The sequence below is a fragment of the Pararge aegeria genome, chromosome 7, assembly GCF_905163445.1.
Source record: "Pararge aegeria chromosome 7, ilParAegt1.1, whole genome shotgun sequence".
Lineage (NCBI taxonomy): Eukaryota > Metazoa > Arthropoda > Insecta > Lepidoptera > Nymphalidae > Pararge > Pararge aegeria.
In genome coordinates this window covers 11,512,782-11,532,536 of record NC_053186.1, presented here as the reverse complement: position 1 = coordinate 11,532,536, position 19,755 = coordinate 11,512,782, and the positions used below count along the sequence as shown (strand labels likewise).

The 19,755-nt window shown below is 34.8% G+C and overlaps 1 protein-coding gene across 2 annotated transcripts in view; it reads right to left on the bottom strand.

Moving 5' to 3' along the window:
• The window catches only part of LOC120625208 (synaptotagmin-10-like), a 101,155-nt gene that overhangs the window by 7,327 nt on the left and 74,073 nt on the right, over positions 1 to 19,755 (bottom strand). For both annotated transcript variants that reach the window (XM_039892195.1, XM_039892196.1), the window contains exons 5-7: positions 9,716 to 9,838; positions 7,743 to 7,897; positions 4,824 to 4,992 (exon numbers count right to left, since the gene is read on the bottom strand). In XM_039892195.1, the coding sequence (XP_039748129.1) occupies positions 4,824 to 4,992; positions 7,743 to 7,897; positions 9,716 to 9,838 (447 nt within the window). The remainder of the gene's footprint in view (positions 1 to 4,823; positions 4,993 to 7,742; positions 7,898 to 9,715; positions 9,839 to 19,755) is intronic.

Sequence of the window (19,755 nt, the reverse complement as noted above, 5' to 3'; positions counted from 1 at the left end):
GAAGAACAGGAGTATGGAAACGGGATAGTGCAATTTTAAAAATATATAACATAAACTACATCTACTATATATAACAATAATACATAAACAGCTAATACAAATACAAATAATACAGAAATAAATACATACACATATAAACATATATATATATATATATATATATATATATAAATATAAATATACACAAATACATACAGAGCAAATATATTAGTTTATGACTCCGTAGATAAATAATATTCTTTTAAACGACTTTTGAAGATGCTTAATGATTTAGACTGTCTTATGTCTCTTGGCAATCCATTCCAGAGTATAACCACCTTGACTGTAAAAGAATTTCCATACGCATGCGAGTGACTGGCAGGAACATGCAACCTGTTGTCATCCTTAGCCCTCAAATAGCACTGAACATTGCTACCAAGAAAGTTGAATCGCTCTTTTAAATATGGTGGAGTCTGAGGATAAAATAAAATAGAATATAAAAGACAAAGAGCGTGCAAGTTCCTACGTGATCGAATTGGTAGCCAGTTTCATAGTTGTTATTTAATTAAAATTTTATGAATATTATTGACAATAAAAACGTTGCTAAGTATTTAATCTATAGATTACGGATAGATTGAATATTAAAAATGGCCATTAATCTGTCTACATCTGTTTATGAGATTTTTTACTATACTTTGTATTCAAAAATCCAAATAGTTAAATACGTCAGCAAATTTGGCATATCAGAATTTGATTTATGATATTAATATAATTTTTTAATAGTGAAAATTTCACTTTACTATAAACTTTTCTATCTAGTTCTATCACACGAACTAAGCATTAAAAAATTTGTCCCACAAGCTATATTATCACCGATAGACCCGATGAGTTGCATGATTGCCTAGGCAGGTATTTGGATTATTTTTCAAGTAGTAAAGTTGTTTGAGAGATGTAAAAAAATAAAATGTTAAGGGCGTACTATCTCATAATGTATCCTAAAGGAAGTGTAACAAACCCCAATCTAAATTGCCACTCAATTGGTGCCCTCGGGGTAAACGAAAAAAGGCCTCCCCTCCAAGATGTTAAAAGAAGAGATACGGATAATAGGTCGGTGGATGACCTTTTTTTCCAGCTTCTAACAGACTGCCGGAAAACACGCCTTTTTTATTTTATCTGAAAATGTAATATTTTAGTCACTTTTATGATATCAAAATTTTTTCTTCATAAATCATGACAATCAAAGAGAAAGGTTGTTTTCCCTTTTTACAGACAATTTTGCTTATTGTCATAATAAAAATGTTAATATAAAAAAACTTAAAGTATAAGTATAAACTGAGTGCCAGTTCCCGTTCAGAATTCGGATCATTGGCTGAAGAATATTAATAGAAGAAGTACTGGTAAAGGCGCTTAGATCTATATATCTTCTTTTATTCCTAATTCAAAGGTTGCCTCGCAGAGATCGCTATTAAGCAATAAGGCCGCCTCTTGTGTTCTTCTTTCTTTATGTTTCTGTTTTTAATATATTTTGTATATGTTAATGTTGTGTATACAAATAAAGAGTTTCATAATAATAATAATCTATCCTCGTACGAGGGGTCTACCTCACTAAAAGTTAGTCCTTCACTGCAATCTCAGTTGGTGGCAAATTTATCAATTAAAAATGATAGCGAGCTAACTGCTATGCGGTATTGGATCGTGCTCCGGTACATTTTTGTTGGTAGGTTGTGGCCTAGCCTAGGTCGAAAACATAGACAAAACCTAACTAAACACACGCTTTAAAGAGAACCCAACCTCCTCCCCAACTATGGACATACTATGTAACTGCATTTAGATGGCCTGACCCAAGGCCTTACTGACAAACTTCTTAGTCTAAACAGAGGTAAAATCAAAAGGTGGGACTAATGAGGGCACAGTCTACTAAACATATTCCTTTCCACTGCCAGTTTCTGGGCAAAGGCATGTATGCATGGAGGCAGATTATAAAAACAAAGCACGATACGCTGTAGTAAATATACGTAGCGACCAATTGGAAGTCAACCTGGGATTCTAAGACACATTCTTAAAATAATATAATAGTACTATACAATAGTCTCTACAGAAAGAGATTTTTTTTGAGAAATCTTTTAAATCATTTAAAAATAAGCTAAAAAAGCATTGTTTGAATTTATCATAAACGCGCCTCGCCACCTTTCAATTTTACTACTAAAAGCTATTAGTTTAAGCTGCTAGTTTTGTATCACACTAATTAGATAATATATTATAACTTCTTATTACTTTCTCATTAAGTGTAACTGTTTCTTTTGAGAATAAATGTGATCCAAGCAAGAGTTTTTATGTTGCACAGTGATGTTGGATGAAGATGATATTGAAAGACATATTTGCGTCTATTACACCGAATTCCTGATAGAGTGCTAAATTATGTCTAGTAGTAGATTTACAGTATATCTAGTAGATAAACTGTTTCCTTACACAAATAGTGTAAGGAAACGGTTACACAAATAGTGCATCATAGCAGATTACCTCTAGTTCTTTCACGCAACGAGATTTTCAGAAAGTTAGGCACGCGCGTACTAAATTATACATTCCACGTGAGAATACCTCCAGGGAGGACGTAATGTGGAATTGCGTTCTAAGTCTGCTTTACATATTGTTAGTCGTATTCCGCAGAGGTTACAAAATATGCTAGATTCCAAAGAAGATTTCTGACATATTTTACAGGCTTAGCATTAGAATTGCCGACTGGCACTGAGAAAAAAAACCTTCAATACACCATAGGTTACCTGGAAGAAATCGATATGAAGCGATCAGGCCACTAAATTATATATGTCGTTTGGTTATACTTTTTTTTTATGTACTTTTTGTGGTGTAAAAGTGTATCCATTCATTTATTCATTCAAGTATTTTGGAGAGCACATTAAGCCGTTGGTTGGTCCTGGTTATTAAATTTACAGGTGAATTATAGTCCGCCAATCCACACGGATTAGCAGGAGCTTGGAAGTTTATACTGAATTAAGAACGTACAGAATCCTCATTCAGCTATTATTGCATGCAGTGCATTGTGTCCAAAAACAGTGAAACGCCCCGCGCACGTCTCGTTTTACACCCGCGGAATGTTGTTAGCTCCTAATTTTTTCCCATTTTCACTTCAATACAGGCCCCACGATACAGTTCGCCTAGTATGGGGTCATCAATAATATGAAGCAAATATCAATATAATGTGCATTCAGCATTACAAATATGTTTACCCATTTATGTGAATTTGTTTTAGTTCTTGTTTTGTATCCTATTCTTTTTTTCTTTTAACTGTTGTATTGTTATTCTGTGCAACCTTTTTGATCTAATAAATAATAATAATTATTATTAATTACTGTCAACTGCTAAATGGCATGAAGTGACTAAGCGATTGTTCGAGAAATCATTCTTAAGTTGAGTGGTTTTTGGTGCTTCAATATTATTCGTTGATACGGTTTCCGTATGTTCTTACTTCTATGGGTTTAAAGCTGTTATTCCCTCTCTCTTATGAAAATCGAAGCATGTGCACAGTCTAGAAAAGTGTTTAATGTATAGTAAGACAGTCTTTTGCAGTATCGACAATTTTCATTCATAACTTTGAAACTAAAATTTTACAAAACCTATTCAGTTATTGCGATCGTTTTCAATAGCGAATGTTATAAAATGCAAGTCAATTTTATTCGTTTTATTATTCTACTTCTTTGTCCTCGATCGCGTTTCTGTCGAGGAGTATAAACGATTGAATAAATATGATAATTTGAAATGCAATAGCGCTCTTGAATTTAATGGGTAAAAGGATTTAAGTCGCATCTGTTACTTTGTTCTTGTTTCTACATTTAAAAAAAAATTTAAAAGAGGTTTACAGGGCATACTAACACGTAACACATGTCGCACAACCTGCGGTTCACAGGGAAAACCTTATTTCTATTACAATACAATATGACAAAAAACAAAAGTAATATAAAAGTACCGCTTATCTCGTATACAAAACATATATATAAGTATATATGTATGCATTACTATTACTAATATTGGTGTGGATTATATACTCGTACATACCCTTCTTTCTAAGGCAGTCGGGTAATAAATTGTCTCATTAAATAGAAGTTTGCAAGCATAAGAACTTGAGAAGCACCTAACTTGGAAACACTTTTTCACTGCCATTTTCCAAGTAAATACATTTTCTTAAATAGAAGACGAGATAAAAATTGCCCGCTTTATTTTGTTACGTAATATTCTTATCTCTACTTCCATTCTTAATACGAAAGTGTGTCTGTTCGTTTATTTATTTGTCTGTTTGTTTGTCACCTATGTCTGGCTCAACCACCGACCTTGATGTAATTTGACACATGTACAATCTCGTAAATGGACATACGTTACTTTTCATCCCTTAAATAAATATCTACTACTAAACCGGTCATCAAAATTTTGAATAGTTATACCTTGTCAGTTCCTAGGGTTAATCATAGCGCCATAATAAGGGACATGCTGTGGTGGTTTTTAGTTCGGGTACTCCCCTTCAGAAAGGGGGGTCCAACATAACTTCCATTCTGCCCAAGGGACGAAGTTAGCCATAAAGCCTTTCCACCTCGGCATAAAAAGCAGTGTTGACGGAGGAAAAAAGGAATATAATACGAGTAGGTAACTTAAATCCAGAAAAAAATGTTTTTCCGAGGTATGAAAAAATAACCTTTAGAAAAGGACAATCCAAATTCACTGACCAAAACTACATTAACGCAAGCGACGCCGTGACCAACAACTAGTAAATAACAAAACAAAAATTTCAAAACTCTTTTGAGTTCGAATTATGAACAAGTAAAATTATAGGTTACCTGTGGTGGAGCAAGTATGTTCATAGTGTACTCGATTTCCTGGTGAAGATCAGCGGATTCCAGGAGGCCCTTTAACACCACGTGGCCTATCAGGTCGTGTCGGCTGAAGCGGTCGAAGTCGTATACCGAGAACTGCAGGTATCGTTGGCGAAGCTCTTCGTAAGGGACGCTAAGAGAAAATAAATACATAGGTTAACACATTGTATGGATCAGAATATTGGGCGGTAAGAAAGGACATAAAAAAGAGTACACGCGACCAAAATGCAAATGTCGAGATGGATTTGTGGTGTGACATAAACGCAATTTAAAAATAGTGTTAGTGACAAAAAAAATTGATTGCCAAGGTATAGTCATTTAATGCGGAGAGAAGAAAGTAATATTACCATAAGAATGTTATATATTTATGTTTAACGACAAAGCAGAAGTAAACGGAAGAAGACCTGAAAATGGATATTTATTTATTAAGAGCACTACCAACATGCATATTACACATTTTAAATATAGCACACACACACATAAATAATAAAATAATAAAAATAAAAAAGCCATTTATTTCTCATCACAAATATATAAAATTTATATTGATTTTTAAGAGTTAATTTTTATTACCGTGCATTTACGCAGCACAAGTTCCATGTTTTCATGTCAATATATATATTTTTTTACTCAATATTTTTATATTGTCTCAGTTATACTCGTATATATGTTTTTGTCGTAGTATTTCTTATTAGTTTGGTTATTTGATTTTATTTTTATTATAACTTATTATTGTTATTATTATTATTATATTTCATTTATTGTGTTATTTGTAGTGTGTGGATGAGAACCCCTTACGGGTATAGGCCTCCTCCAGAGCACACACACACAAAGGCACGTCAATTACAAGTGCACATAGCATTGATAAAGCGTCATGTAAACTTAATAAGTATATGAGATAGGAGTGGAAAGGAGTCCTGTCCTTCTACACTCATATCAGACTATGGCTAATATAAGTAGAAAAGTTGTGCCGACCCAAATAATCGTGGTAAAAGGACGATAAGCTATATTTATTATATATTTTTTACACTTGCGTACTATTTTAATGTTTTGCCAACCCTTATAAGAGCAGCGTTGGGCTAAACCTCTCTTTCTTATTAAAATCTACGATTATTCAACATGTTTGAAGCAACAATAAAAGTAGGCAATGTTTTACTGAAATGGATCGTAAAGAGCAATCCCTTAAACAGCCATTCTTACTGTTATAGAAAAGTGCAGCTGTACCGAAGGACTAACTTCCGCGTTTCTCACTAAAGATTTTAATTGTGGACTTTAACGTTGTTTTTAATCTCGTTTCTTGATTACTGTAATATTTTAGAACAACAATAGTTTCTCCTTTAGTTTTTATGGTAGTCACTACAAACTTACTGACTTGACGTTTCTAAAGTGTTTTTTTTTTAATATTAATCAATGTCCATACGCAACTCACATGATGATTTTTTTTGTTTGTTAAGATTTCTTCAATGTTTCACAGTAATTTTTTGTGATTTTATACTGATTTCATAGTATTTCTTGCTAAGCTTAAGTAATTTAAATCTACCTATTTTCAAAACGGTTTTTATTGGTAGAAAAAACGTCAGTTAACGAGTGAGCTAGAAAAATAGTTGATGGTTGACCCGGTCATTAACTTCAATACTAACAATGTTCAGGATGGCACTTAGATCTTTCATTTATTAATAGTATTAAATGTAATCATCGACTTTATAATAGATAAAGTGCTGTAATTCTCTATTTTCTAACAAGAACAATATGATTTCATTACAACGACCACTTAGTATTACGCCAACATCTTTAGCAACAATTTCCACTTAAAGTCACGCGATCGATTTTTCCGTAGTTTCGTGTTGCGGCAATCTGTTACAGTTCATACTATTCATCCTTTAACCGGTTTCGGATATCACATATCAAAGGCCCTTTAACGTAACGGTTATGGGATCTAAGGTACTGGATGATCCCAGCAACATATTATTTTACAATGAACGGCTTACATATTAGGATTACACCGGCGTCCCTACTTCCTTACTGAGGTTACATAAATACGAAATGTGCGAGAAGGAGCGAAAAACCGCTTAATACGAGTTGCTCTCGCACATGAAGGATTTTGTCGTACCGTTAAATACGTACGGTTACAGATTATTTCCTTTATTAAAATCGAGCAAGAAACAGTAAAAAAACAAGTTTTTTTGTAGGTAGCACAACCCGAGCCGACCAAGTGCTGACCCCGCACTGAAATGTGCAGTTCTGGTTCATAAAATGAATTGCTGGAGCACAAAACCGTAGCATTTGCAAATCTCTACAAAATACCTATGACCATCAAAAGACGTCCATCACTTGAAATTATGATGCACACGTTTAGTCTTTGATGATACACCTGTAATATGAATGGTTATAACCAAACCGCATAGACATTTGACGACCGACTGGCGCAGTGGGCAGCGACCCTGCTTTCTGAATCCAAGGCCGTGGGTTCGATTCCCTCAGCTGGAAAATGTTTGTGTGATGAACATGAATGTTTTTCAGTGTCTGGGTGTTTATCTGAATATTATAAGTATATTATTTATAATAATGAGGTATTAATAAATTTAAAAAAAACCGACTACACCATACGCACAGGAACTACGAAGAAGAAAAATACTTGTTTCTACCGGCTATCTAATTAAATAAGTAATTAAATAGGAGCAGCGCGTCTTAGTTTGTCGTAGCCAAATCCCTTTTGCTCCCTCAAGTTAAAATGCTTATGACGCTGGTGATAAGATATAAATCACATTTGTGTATTTATAAACGGAGACACGTGTAAATGCGTTTTTAACGATACAGAAAAATAAAGGATTTTTAATAGAAATCGAACTTTACTATTTAAATCTTTGGTGTGATAATCCTTACCTAAACAGGAAAGTCTCATTGAACACTGGGTTGAGATTCTTGCGATGCACCTTTGTCTGAAACTTCTTCTTGCGATCCGGTAGAAGGAACACCTTGATGTAAGGATCGCTGCTGCCGGATACGTCTTTAATAGGCAAATCACGGGCTTCGAATATCTAGAGGAAGTAAACCATTTTATTAAATTAAATATTCTAATTCCAATTCAAAAATTCTATATTCTAGTAAGCCTACCACAGATCTACAACATGAAGCGTTCATACTTAAATGTTTACATAATTGTAAGGAGATGGTGATAACTTCGTTCGCCAACTTAAACCTAAAGCTACGAGGGTTCCAAACGCGCCCTGGTCTAAGAAGAGCCCATAACAAACTTAGCTGGTGGATTTTTTTGGTATCACCATCTCACAGTAAATTAATATTAAGCTAAAAAGTTAGAACAATTCACACCCAAGCTTTTTTATCGTTTAGATAATCCTTAACTTTATAATAGGATTGAAAAACAGTTATATTACCTACATAACCCGTGACTTTATAATTATATACTACAAAGCAGTTTTATTTGAAATTGACAGTTTTATATATCATGCACTTATTTTCCTAAAATGGATTATAATAAAACAAAAGCATCGAGAATAAAAAAAATGTGTTATTGACATATAATATATGGGCATACAATAACGGAGGAGAGTTTGTAAGGATCAAGGCGGAAGAAGTCGCGGAAAACCGCTATTAATTAAAAAAAAGATTTCACCCTGTCAAATGAAAGGATGTCGAAGGAAAGGAAAGACAAAGGATGATTATGGTACCTTAAAAACGGAATAATCTGCCTTTCTTTTATTCACTTTACTGCACTACCAAAAAAGACGGTACAAGAGGCAGACAAACGCGTATGATACAAATAAAACAAGATATATCTAAACTAAAGAAAGTTGAGCCAGATTTAGCAATTTTTACACTATTCTAGTAAGATCTGGACCCAGTTTAACATCGTTAGACTGACAAGTTTGACCCAAGCTACCCAACGTTGTCCAGTTAACATGGCTAACTAAATAAAATAAACAAAATCTTCCGTTGAGGAGAGAGCATTGAATAAAATCAGACGGGTTAAAAACTCTTTTTTGGTGCAGTAGTCGTATTTTATCCTTAACAGATTCAGGAAAAACTTAATAAATTTGGAAAAATAATAAAACAGTAAGCTCTATGATGTCCTTTCAGCTTCCGTTTTTCACGCAACGTATATATAATATGGATTCCTTGATTTCAAGGGCATTTTATTTATTTATTCTTATTTTTTCACAACCAAATAAACACAGTTTACAAAAGGCAGACTTGCATCCAGACCTATGTACAATATTTATTTGATACATGAAGACCAAAAGTTAAGAGACATAAATATGTCTAACCCGTCAATGTCACTTTGGCAGAGCTATTTATAACTTCAATAAAAGTTATTGGTATGAACATATATGGTATTTATTCTACGCCACTCTGTTGCGATGGGATATTATAATTTACAAATGTAAAAATAAAAAATAAATTATACTTGATTGTATAATTAATATTTGATTTATATTCGTAATTCTTAAAATCTCGTGCGAACCGTAAGTTTTCCCGAGATTAGAGTATCCTTTCTCCGTCTCCAGAATGTAAGCAATCTTTCTTCTGGAAACGGACTTTTAAATCTCCCGGACACGTTATCGTGGTGCCATGGGTACACTGTTAAACGGACACACTTTTGGTCTTTTCTTATATTATTTATAAGCACAGACTGTTTGTTTCTTCAATTAAATCACTGTGAAAGTGTAGTGTGGCATATATAACGTCACAGTTTCTCAATCACTCGTGTAACAGCCCTTTTGCCAAATCAACGAATTTGCAGCTCTTAATTTATTATTTGTCTTCTTTAATGGTTTTTCTTTCATATTGTTAACATACTGACCCAAGAATGTATAGAAAATACATAAATGGTTTACCTTTACAACAAGCGCCTCGACTTCTTGATCGTACTTCAAGGCAAAGTGCAGTTTTCCGCAGAATTCCAAATCGCCGCTGTCAGTTGATGACTGACGCACCAGTTCGCTCTTGTAGAGTTCAGGCTATGGACAAAAATACAATATGACAAAAACCTTTTAAGTTATTTTTGTTAAAAACTAATATTGTCCCGTTAAAAAAATATTACACACAAACAAACATTAACCCACTTAAAATATACGTTATTATAAACGAATTTGGTAATTCATTTAACTTCTTTGCTCGATTTATTAATTCTACTACAAGTTAGCACTTTTCTGAAATCTCCCTGATGTTAAGTAATGGTACAGTCTAAGATGGTAACGGGCTAACCGGTATGGCAGCTATATTAAAACCATACCCTTCGCGTTGAAACGAGAACGGTTTCAACGAGACATCGTACCAGAACGCTGAATCGCTTAGAGGCAAGTCTTTATCGATAGGTAGTAGCCACGGCTGAAGCCTACCACAAGACCTAACCAGAGATAATTTAGAAATCTATAAATTCCAAAATCGCCTTGCCAGGGATGAAACCCGGGACCTTCCACTTAAAACCGTTCGCTCTTCGATGCGCCAGTGAGGCCATCAATATGTCAGGGAGGTCGGCAGATGACGTCATCGTGCAGGCATTCGTCTTTAAAGATATTTATAGCTGTGTAAACATGACTTTAAATAACAGAGTGATTTTATTTTGTTTGTGTAGAGAAATGCGCGGAAAGTACATCCACAATGTATTTACTCTCGGACTCTCTAATAAAGAGAGCTTAGATTAGTTTATGTTGGTCATACGGCTCGGCTTTGCTATGGTAGCCTCTGCCCACCAGCAAGATATATTTCTCAGTAAATGAAACCCATAATACAAAAATAGAATTGCATTCTCCATTCAACTTTAACCTTACCTCTTTGGCTCTTGTGTCAAAAGTTTATCTGTTGAAAATGGAGCTTTACCGCAAAATAACAGAAAGATGCCTTTCAAGGAAAATATAGCAGTAATAACATAAAATAACAAGATCCTTGTAATATCCATTTCTTGCTACCCATCGGGGGCTGTAATTCAGAGGAAGGTTATGATACCGGGGACTATAATACAGAAGGTTAGGACCCGGTCATCGTTGTCGAGCATATCATCCGATTGTATCCGTCCCGCAGTTTAGATTATATTTCCAAGAAACCCGTATGTGTTGTAGCCATTTCCCATGATTTAAAGGACATTACTTTGCATCTATTACACGATAGTACAAAACGTAAATTTTCAAATTTATTAGGGGGGTGGGATAACCATTATGCTGGGCAGATAGGTTGTTGATCTATTTAAATGCTATGTTGTTGACAACATTTATTTTATTTATTTATTTATTCACTTTATTGCACCGCGTTACTATGTTCTGCCGTCACCTTCTGGGCACTATCATTCAATACTTAATAACATAAAAACGTAATTCCATTGTAATAGAATTATGTGATAGAGTGATGGTGATCAGAAGTTTTATAACAAACTCGCGGCGCTTTTAAATGTACCCCAGATTTTTCTAACAACCAGCACTTGTTTTTATGATTCAGCTTGCTTCTTTTCTTCGTCGACTAAGAATCTTGTTCCTTAGCTCTGTGGGAGGTCTCAATACGCGGCAGGGCAATTTCTGAATTTTCGCGCTCTATCTCGCTGCTTTGGTGGAGAAGGTTTCGGCCGTGGCTAGTTACTACTATACCGACAAAGTCGTGCTACCAACCGAATTAGAGTGGCGGTACTATATCGCGTAGAAGAATACGAGTAAGTATAAGTTTAATATAACTGCTATAAACCTAGCAGGTTAGTCCGTTACCATCTTAGACTATGCCTCTCTTACAATCAGTTAGGATTGCAGCCAAGGGTCATATTGTAGAGGGTAAAAAAACTACTCTACCACAGAACAGTGACATGCGATGTGGTTGAAAAGTTTTTCGTGCACGTTTTCAATACGAGCTCCTTAACAGTGGAACGCTCTTGCGACATCTGTGTTTCCTGTCACGTAAGACGTACGTACCTTGCCAAGGAGGAATAGCTATTTTTTAGGCAAATTCTGATATCCTTGCATTATACGATTGAGCTCATGGGCGCAATCCTAAAATCGTATCAGAAAAAAATCTATCACTATAAATATATTATAATTATAAAGCTGTGTATATTTAACCAAGAAAATGGAAGAAAAATAGAAAGCTTTATAGGAAAATACAAAAAAAAGCCATCGCTCCAGGGTTTCGCAATCGTGCCTTGGTTTAACGTAATATTGAGTTCCTATCTTAGTATGTATGCTCGTAGTTTATTTGTTGGAAATAAGTATTAATATCAAATGCGGAAGTTGATGCTCGTTAAAGAAATATACGTCTCAATTTCCGATAAAAGGCCGGCAGGCAGTGTAAGAAACCAATTTGATATGCTTGTTAAAGGCTTTTTAGATAAAACTTTTCGTGCTCGATGTAACATGCTTTTCATTATACCCAGATACTTATATTAGCCGGAGACATTCTTTATACCTACTATGGTTTATATCCAGCTCAAAAATATGTTATTTAATATTTCTTTTCGTCTAATCTCTACATCTTAACTTAAATTATGGCGATGAAATATTTGCATACAACCGATGAACGCAAAAACTCCCAACCGATTTTAAACATTCTTTTGGCCATTACAAAACTTTGACATTTTTTCTTGGTGTGCTATATTATGCCGGACATAATAGAAATTTTTTATAACATATTTAAATTTGTTTTTATTTTTTAATTTGGAATATAGACATTATTGATTAAAGATTAGAAGTTTGATACAAATAATTATTGATTACCACCCTTCGAAAGCTATCAGCTGTTTAAATTCGGTCAACGCTCTCGGCGACTGAGGAAAAGAAATTTCATAAGAAACGTTTAACATTCTCGTAAGCGGTAAAATATACGGAATAGTGAAAAATCTTCTATAAACGATATATCAAAAAAAAATTGGAAAATTGATAAAAAATCCTGTATAAAGGTATCAACATTTCACCCGAGCTATATATCAGCTAGTCTTCTACATAAAACAGATTAAAATAAAAGTTCCTGAAGGTAATTTAATTACTGCCTCATAATAACCTCATCACACGTATATAAAATAACTCCTGCGTTTTTGAGATGAACAGGGGATGAAAGTTTGCACGGGAACAATTTTATCTTCTTATTATTCTACTACAAGGTAGCCCTTGACTACAATCTCACCTGTTTCTACGCGACATCATACCACAACGCTAAATCGCTTGGCGGCACGTGTTTGTCGGTAGGGTGGTAGCTAGCGACGGCCGAACCCACAGATAAAACCTGGCTAAACAATCGAGGAGAAGTCTCAACATTGGGCGTATACAACTGACTTTAGACAGACTAAGATAGACTCAACGTCCGAAGACAAACTGTTTACTATAAACAGAGCTGAAGCTCCCACCAGACAAAACGCCACATAATACACGCCAACGAAGTCACTAACAAGTACCATCCGCTTGTTAAAAATAAATAAACGAATGTTGTATAAGATATTTTCCAATAAAAATAAAGACCCTATCCAGCGAGACGAGCAGACGTGGAAAGCTTGTTACGGGCTTATTATATTAGACGTATCCTTATTATCCTGTTCGAAAATGTTTTTCGATAATGCTAAGCTTTATTTCACTAGGTACTAACACCAAGTTCAGAAGTGACGGTAAGAAAACAGATAAATCTTTTTATTGATGTCAGTTAGAGCTTTGGAGCTTGAGACCATCAATATAATCGATAGTGATAGTGAAAATGTGGTTGTGGTTTGATATTGAAGACAGATTATTTAAAAGAGCCACTATAAAGGTTTTTGCCGTTTAGAAGAATGAAGCTAAATAGATCCATTCTTCAGTCCTTGGTTTTTGTATTTTTCCATTCTCGATCGACAATTTTTTTGCTGCTGCTACTGTCTCTCATCCCCCAAATAAACTGTTTAGGAAGCTTATAAAACAAAAACGAACGCGACCGAAGTCGCGGGCAACAGCCGGAATGGGTAGATCTATGCAAAAAATATGCACATTTTAGTTTTTAACTTTTTTCGACGTAATTGTTGTTTTTTTAAGATCTACTTAAGACCTGTATTTTTTCAATACATAGTATTTATGTACCACGAGCCATTTAGTCACCGCACGTAGACACGAATGCTCGGTAATGTTTTTTTCTTCCTTGACAACTATTTTTATTTCAGTCTGAGACCATATTTTTTTAAATTTAATATAGAATATGTTACTTCTGCATGAAACAGCTGTTTAATGTGAAACAATTATTAAAATGTGTTCAGTAGTTTAAAAGTTGATCGATTACAAACAAACAAATCTATATTCTTTATATACCTAGAACGGATTACGAATAAGTTTATTGCATCTTCGGTCGCATCACAACATAACATTTGTAATATTAGATGAATTTTTATTCCATCCGATCTGGTATTTCAATTTCAATATTATAAAAATATCACTGCATCTTTAAAACGCGAAGCTTAAATATTTTCCGTTGAATACTTTTAAAGGGATTAAAGTTTATTACATATTCCATTATTCAGTGAAAAATGTGCTTGAATATTTTTTTGTATGTTATGACTGTTCCATGATAATATTATCTCTTGTATTATAAAGAGAAAATTGTTAAATAAATTTGAGATGAAACATGCTAAATGTATGATGTAAAAATATAACATAAAGAAAATCTCGCATAGCTAGAGAACTAACTGTTGGTAATTTCGGTATATTATGGTTAGTTCGTCGCGGTAGCGCTTGCTGGCGCGAGCGTTGAGCATAAATGGGAGGTCCCGGGTTTGTACCCGGCAGGAGTTATTTGGAAATTTTCAATTTCTGAATGATCTCTGATGCGAGGATGCTGCCGTAGCTAGTAACCGATAGTAACGTAGAATAACGAAATAGTTATTATAGTAGACGCCGCTGCATTTGATCTGTTCCTGCCCCGCGCTGATGCATAAACGCAGCACTCTTTTGGGGAAACACATAATGCAACCAGTGGATGCTAAATTTCTTCCAGCAAGGAAAGTGCTGCTTTTCCTGAAGGCGACCAACGCTTGCTGGGAGATCTAGACAGCGGCGTCACAATAGATCGTAGCCGGTCGACGTGACACCAGGGATCAGACGAACCTGAGCCGCAAGCAGAAGAAGAAGAAGAAGAAGAACGAAATAGTTATTCAGTTTTTTGTCACGCTCTGACATCTGAAAGGTGCTCTCAGTTGTAGCGTGACAAAATACTGCATAACTATTCTGGCATTATACCACAGGTATAGTGTTAAAATAATTGATAAAATAAAATGTTACTATATAAGCTAACTGGTTGCAGAGATGACAACTCTACTTGGCTACGATTTCATATCTCACAAGATGGAAAAATGAACGTTGAATTGTAATTTTTTGGTGTTATAAAAGGTCTTTTTGCAGTCTACTGAAAGATGTGCTGATCTTGCAGTAGAGTGTAAAAATACCTATTTGAAAAGACTCTAGATGACCTTAATTAACGTCATCTGCTCGATATAGGTCTTTGTAGGAAGTACCAAATTCCGCGGTCCTTGACGCCGGCCTTCAGCAGTTTCAAGCGACTGGCTTGATGTCGTCTTTCCATCTCGTTGGGTGCCAACCAACGCTGCGTTTACCGGTGCCAATTAATCACCATGGGCCCCAACGTCCATCGGTTCTCTGAGCTATGGTGTTTGATAAAGTAGAAATACTCCTAGCATAACTCTCCATATTATAGAAATCGCCATATTCACCAAGCGGGCGATGGAAAGATTTTCCTCCATTGCCCGCTTGTTTTGTTTAGTTGAAATACATGAAATAGAAATTTCAATGAGAGGTTTAGTACACGGTCAAGGCCAGGGGTATGCATACTACTAGTAATACCTTTAAAATCAAGCTCAAAGTACTGGACGTCCTCGTAGCTTTTGATCTCTACATAAGGTATAAGCAGCTTAACGATACACATCGAACATTACCTTCGTTACGGCGGGATTATAGCTTAAATATTGGCTGGCTCATTGACTAAGGATTAACGGGGATTTTCATGTACGTTTCACCAATTTATTGAGCTCGTCGATATCGGATTTAAAAATGATATATCTTGGGATATATCTAAAAGGTTCAGTTAAATACTGTCTACACACAACTGAGTACAAAAAGCTCGAGTAAAAATATATATGTAATTTAAAAATTTAACAAACCCCTTACGGAAATGTAGGTACATCTACCAGTAAATAAAGTGGCTTTGTGATAACAAATGTAATTCGCCATTTTGTGGCGGCAGCCACCTTGAATTTGGAATATGTTAAAACGTATAGTATTCTACTTGTGAAGCCCTTTCATTAGATACCCATACTGAGGGAGCTGTGAAAAAATATGCGATAGGCCATTTTCTGGCCGCCACAATATGGCGTATTACATATTGGGGAACACCCCCGAAAGATTCACCTTCCAAAGAATAAAAAACAAATTCATTATCGGTTCATCCGTTCGGGAACCGTGAAGCGAGAGACACATAATTATAGACATAAACATAGTTATAGATCTTAATCTATGTATGTCAACCAAGTCTCCATATTTAGTCATGGACTGTTAATGAGACTAATTTTGACTACCTCGTAGATTTGATAGTTACTATGATCGACTACGTTTCACTAGTTATTAATTGAGATTCACGGCTACATTGTTATCCGGAGTCTGGAAATTGGCATTGTTTACTGACGATTGATAGTAATAGCGATCACCAACCTACTTGCCCAACGTGGTGATTATGAGCAATACCTTTCGTAGATAGAGGCTGTTAGTCCAGTTAAGTGTTATAAGCTATAGATGACTGACGTATCTGAAAAAGCACGGTAAGCTCTAATGTTTGACTACTGGTTACGAGGTCCAAGGTTCAAACTCCGTTAAAATTTCTCAGTATCAGCTAACGTGCTGATACTGAGAAACCGTCTTGCTATAGCTCTTTTGTGATAACGACGACGACGACATCAAAAGTGTCGCTGGGAGTCGCTTGAAACAATCGGCCCAGGACCGTGAAACTGTCTACAAAAGACCTATGTCCAGCAGCGGACTTCAATCGGTTGAAGTGATGATGATGATGATGATAAGTGATAATCGTTGAAATACACTAATCAGCATTGGAGCAGCATGGTAGGTTTATGCTCTTCCCCTACTAGACAAGTGTCTTAGATACAAAAAAAAAATCGAATTAAAATGATTCCTGCTCTGTACAGAGATTTGAATATCAAACAGTTTGTATAACAAATAAAAACTATTGTAACACGCTTCAAAACTCATGCAATATGAAGCAAATACAGGCCATAATTTTTATTCTGTAAACATTTATTATTTAAGATTAAAAATAGTATTACTGGATAAAACAAGACACATAAATCAAGATTCTGTGAAAATCTGTTACTTTCCAATTTACAGAAAAGTTCTGATTAAGAACAAAAAAAGCACAAAATTCGGTATTTAATAATATTTATGCTTTACCTTTAAATGATACCTACTCGAATAAAGTTAATTCACAAAAACGAAAGATAAAAGTTTTAATTTTTTAATTATAAAAGAAAGTACAAGTTGTAATTAAAACAATATTGTTAACAAAATTAAAATGAGAGCTTAACTTCAAGTTAGTTGTTAAGTAAGGCACAATTAAGAAATAAGAGACTTTTGAATTTTCCCAAGAAGTTTTATCTTAAGTAGGACAAGGGTATGTAGACCTTGTCAGGTACAATTAAAATACTTTTCATATATTAAGGCGTGACAGTACTCACGAAGGTGTGTATTTTATTAAGTTTATTTGGAGAAGGAGTGCAAACGATCTATCCAAATAAACTTAATCGAACGAACAAAATACGTAATGTGAAAGCTAAAATTTATGAGACATACGTGGTTTTTGCTTGCTTGTAGTTCTTTTTATTACCTTTTTATTACTCTTCTACTTTGTACTATAAAACATGATTCTGATTTGAGCGGCTACGTGCATCTTCCTTACAAAATAAATTACACTGTATAGATTTTTTTTATTACAATACAAGTTAGCCCTTGACTGCAATCTCACCTGACCTAAGATGGTGGCGGGCTAAACTGTCAGGGAGTATAGCAGTTATACTTAACCCAATCCTGCTACTATTTGAACACTAAATCGCTTAGCGGCACGTCTTTATCGGTAGGATGGTAACCACGGCCGAAGCCTCGGACTAACTGCCTTCTTTCTCTCCTATGGAAAACAAGGATGTTGCTTAGACGGTGATAATAATGCTTTAATTTAATAGCACTTCCTTTTCAGCAGTAGTGTTTTGCCCGAAGCCTATGGTGGTGGTGGTGGTGGTGGTGGTGAATGGTTAATGGTTGTGGAATTCTGGCGGCACTTCAGCTCCTTTATTGTGATGAGCATAAATTGCTTACCTACTACGGGCATACCAATATACCATTAAGGGAGAACAACCCGTGTAATACCAACTATTGTATAGTTCCGGTGGCCATCCGTGGTCTTCGTCATCTGTTCCACTAAACGAAATAGTGTTTTTCGAAAGAAAATGCTTAAATTACATTAAAAAAATACGCTATGAGTGAACCTATAATATTCGGAGAGTTAAATTTTTTCAGGTTCCTTGCTTGAAACAGATCTTCATCAATTTAAAATGGGACCACCTCTTAGGTATAACATATCAAACAAAAAAAAAATGCAAAAAAACAATACAGTCGAATTGAGAAGGGATAAAAATTTTATACTTATTTAGTTTTTTAAGGAGTAGTGTTTTATTTAGTTTTATAAAGTAACTTATAACATTCACATAAACGTTCTCATTTTTTTTTGGGTAAGCACTTCAATAATTATCTTGAATGTAGCTTGAATGTCTATTACTTTAAAATAATAAAACTTTCTTAGTGTCTTCCGATCCTCATTTCATTCGCTCACGAATAAATTTCGTACTTTAACGTACTTTCTAAAATTTAAGTTTGTAAGATAAATACACCAACCTTTGTATGTAGTCATATTGTAAGTGGAACAAGACAGATTGGTTAAAGTAGTTATCTAGATATTTCACGTACTTACGTTTGCCCTATTATTATTATTTCAAAGCTCGCGGGAACTTATGCCCTTGAGACTGACATTGGCTGGGTTTACGATGTTAATCTAATAGTTTCATCTATGAAAAAAAGATAACGTTATAATACGAATCCAATGTTATTTACTTACCCAATCGTCTCACAATTTTGACGTTACAATGTTTCGTTAAAATAAACAATGGGTCCAGGGTGAGCTGACAGTCAAACATACATTGGAAAACATGAACAGAATTTTTGTTTTGTATTTTAAAAGCATAATTTTAGACGGCTGATTGGCGCAGTGGGCAGCGGCCCTGCTTTCTGAGACCTGCTTTCGGTTCTTACAGTTGGAAAATGTATATTTGATGAACATGGATGTTTTTAGTGGGTGTTATTTGTATATTATAAGTATTTATGTATATAATTCCTAAATATTCATCGTAGTACCCATAACACAAGCTAAGATTACTTTGGTGCTAGATGGCGATGTGTGTATTGTCGTAGAATATTTATTTATTTATTTACAATGAGGAAGGTTATATCGCTTCACGCTGCTGCCTTGAGAAGCCGAGCAAAAGAAAAAAAAAGCGGCAGGCTATGAGACGCGATGGGTCGGGATATGTTCCGTAGAATATCTGATGAGTATGGGAAAAATGTATTTAACAGAAGATATACACGGACGTCGTAGAGGGCCGCTACATGATTCAATAAAATTAAAACTTTAAAAAGTATGTAGTAAAATGTTTGTTGTAAATGTGTGTACGTTTGTAATGTTAAACTTTGCTAGCTTATTTGGGTATTGCATTCCTCGCAGATTAATAATAATTATAAATGAAAATTTATAACCTGAGCAGCCGACCAAATACGGAGACAGGCCCAGGTAAAGAAGAAGAAGAAGAACTGCAAACTTAAGA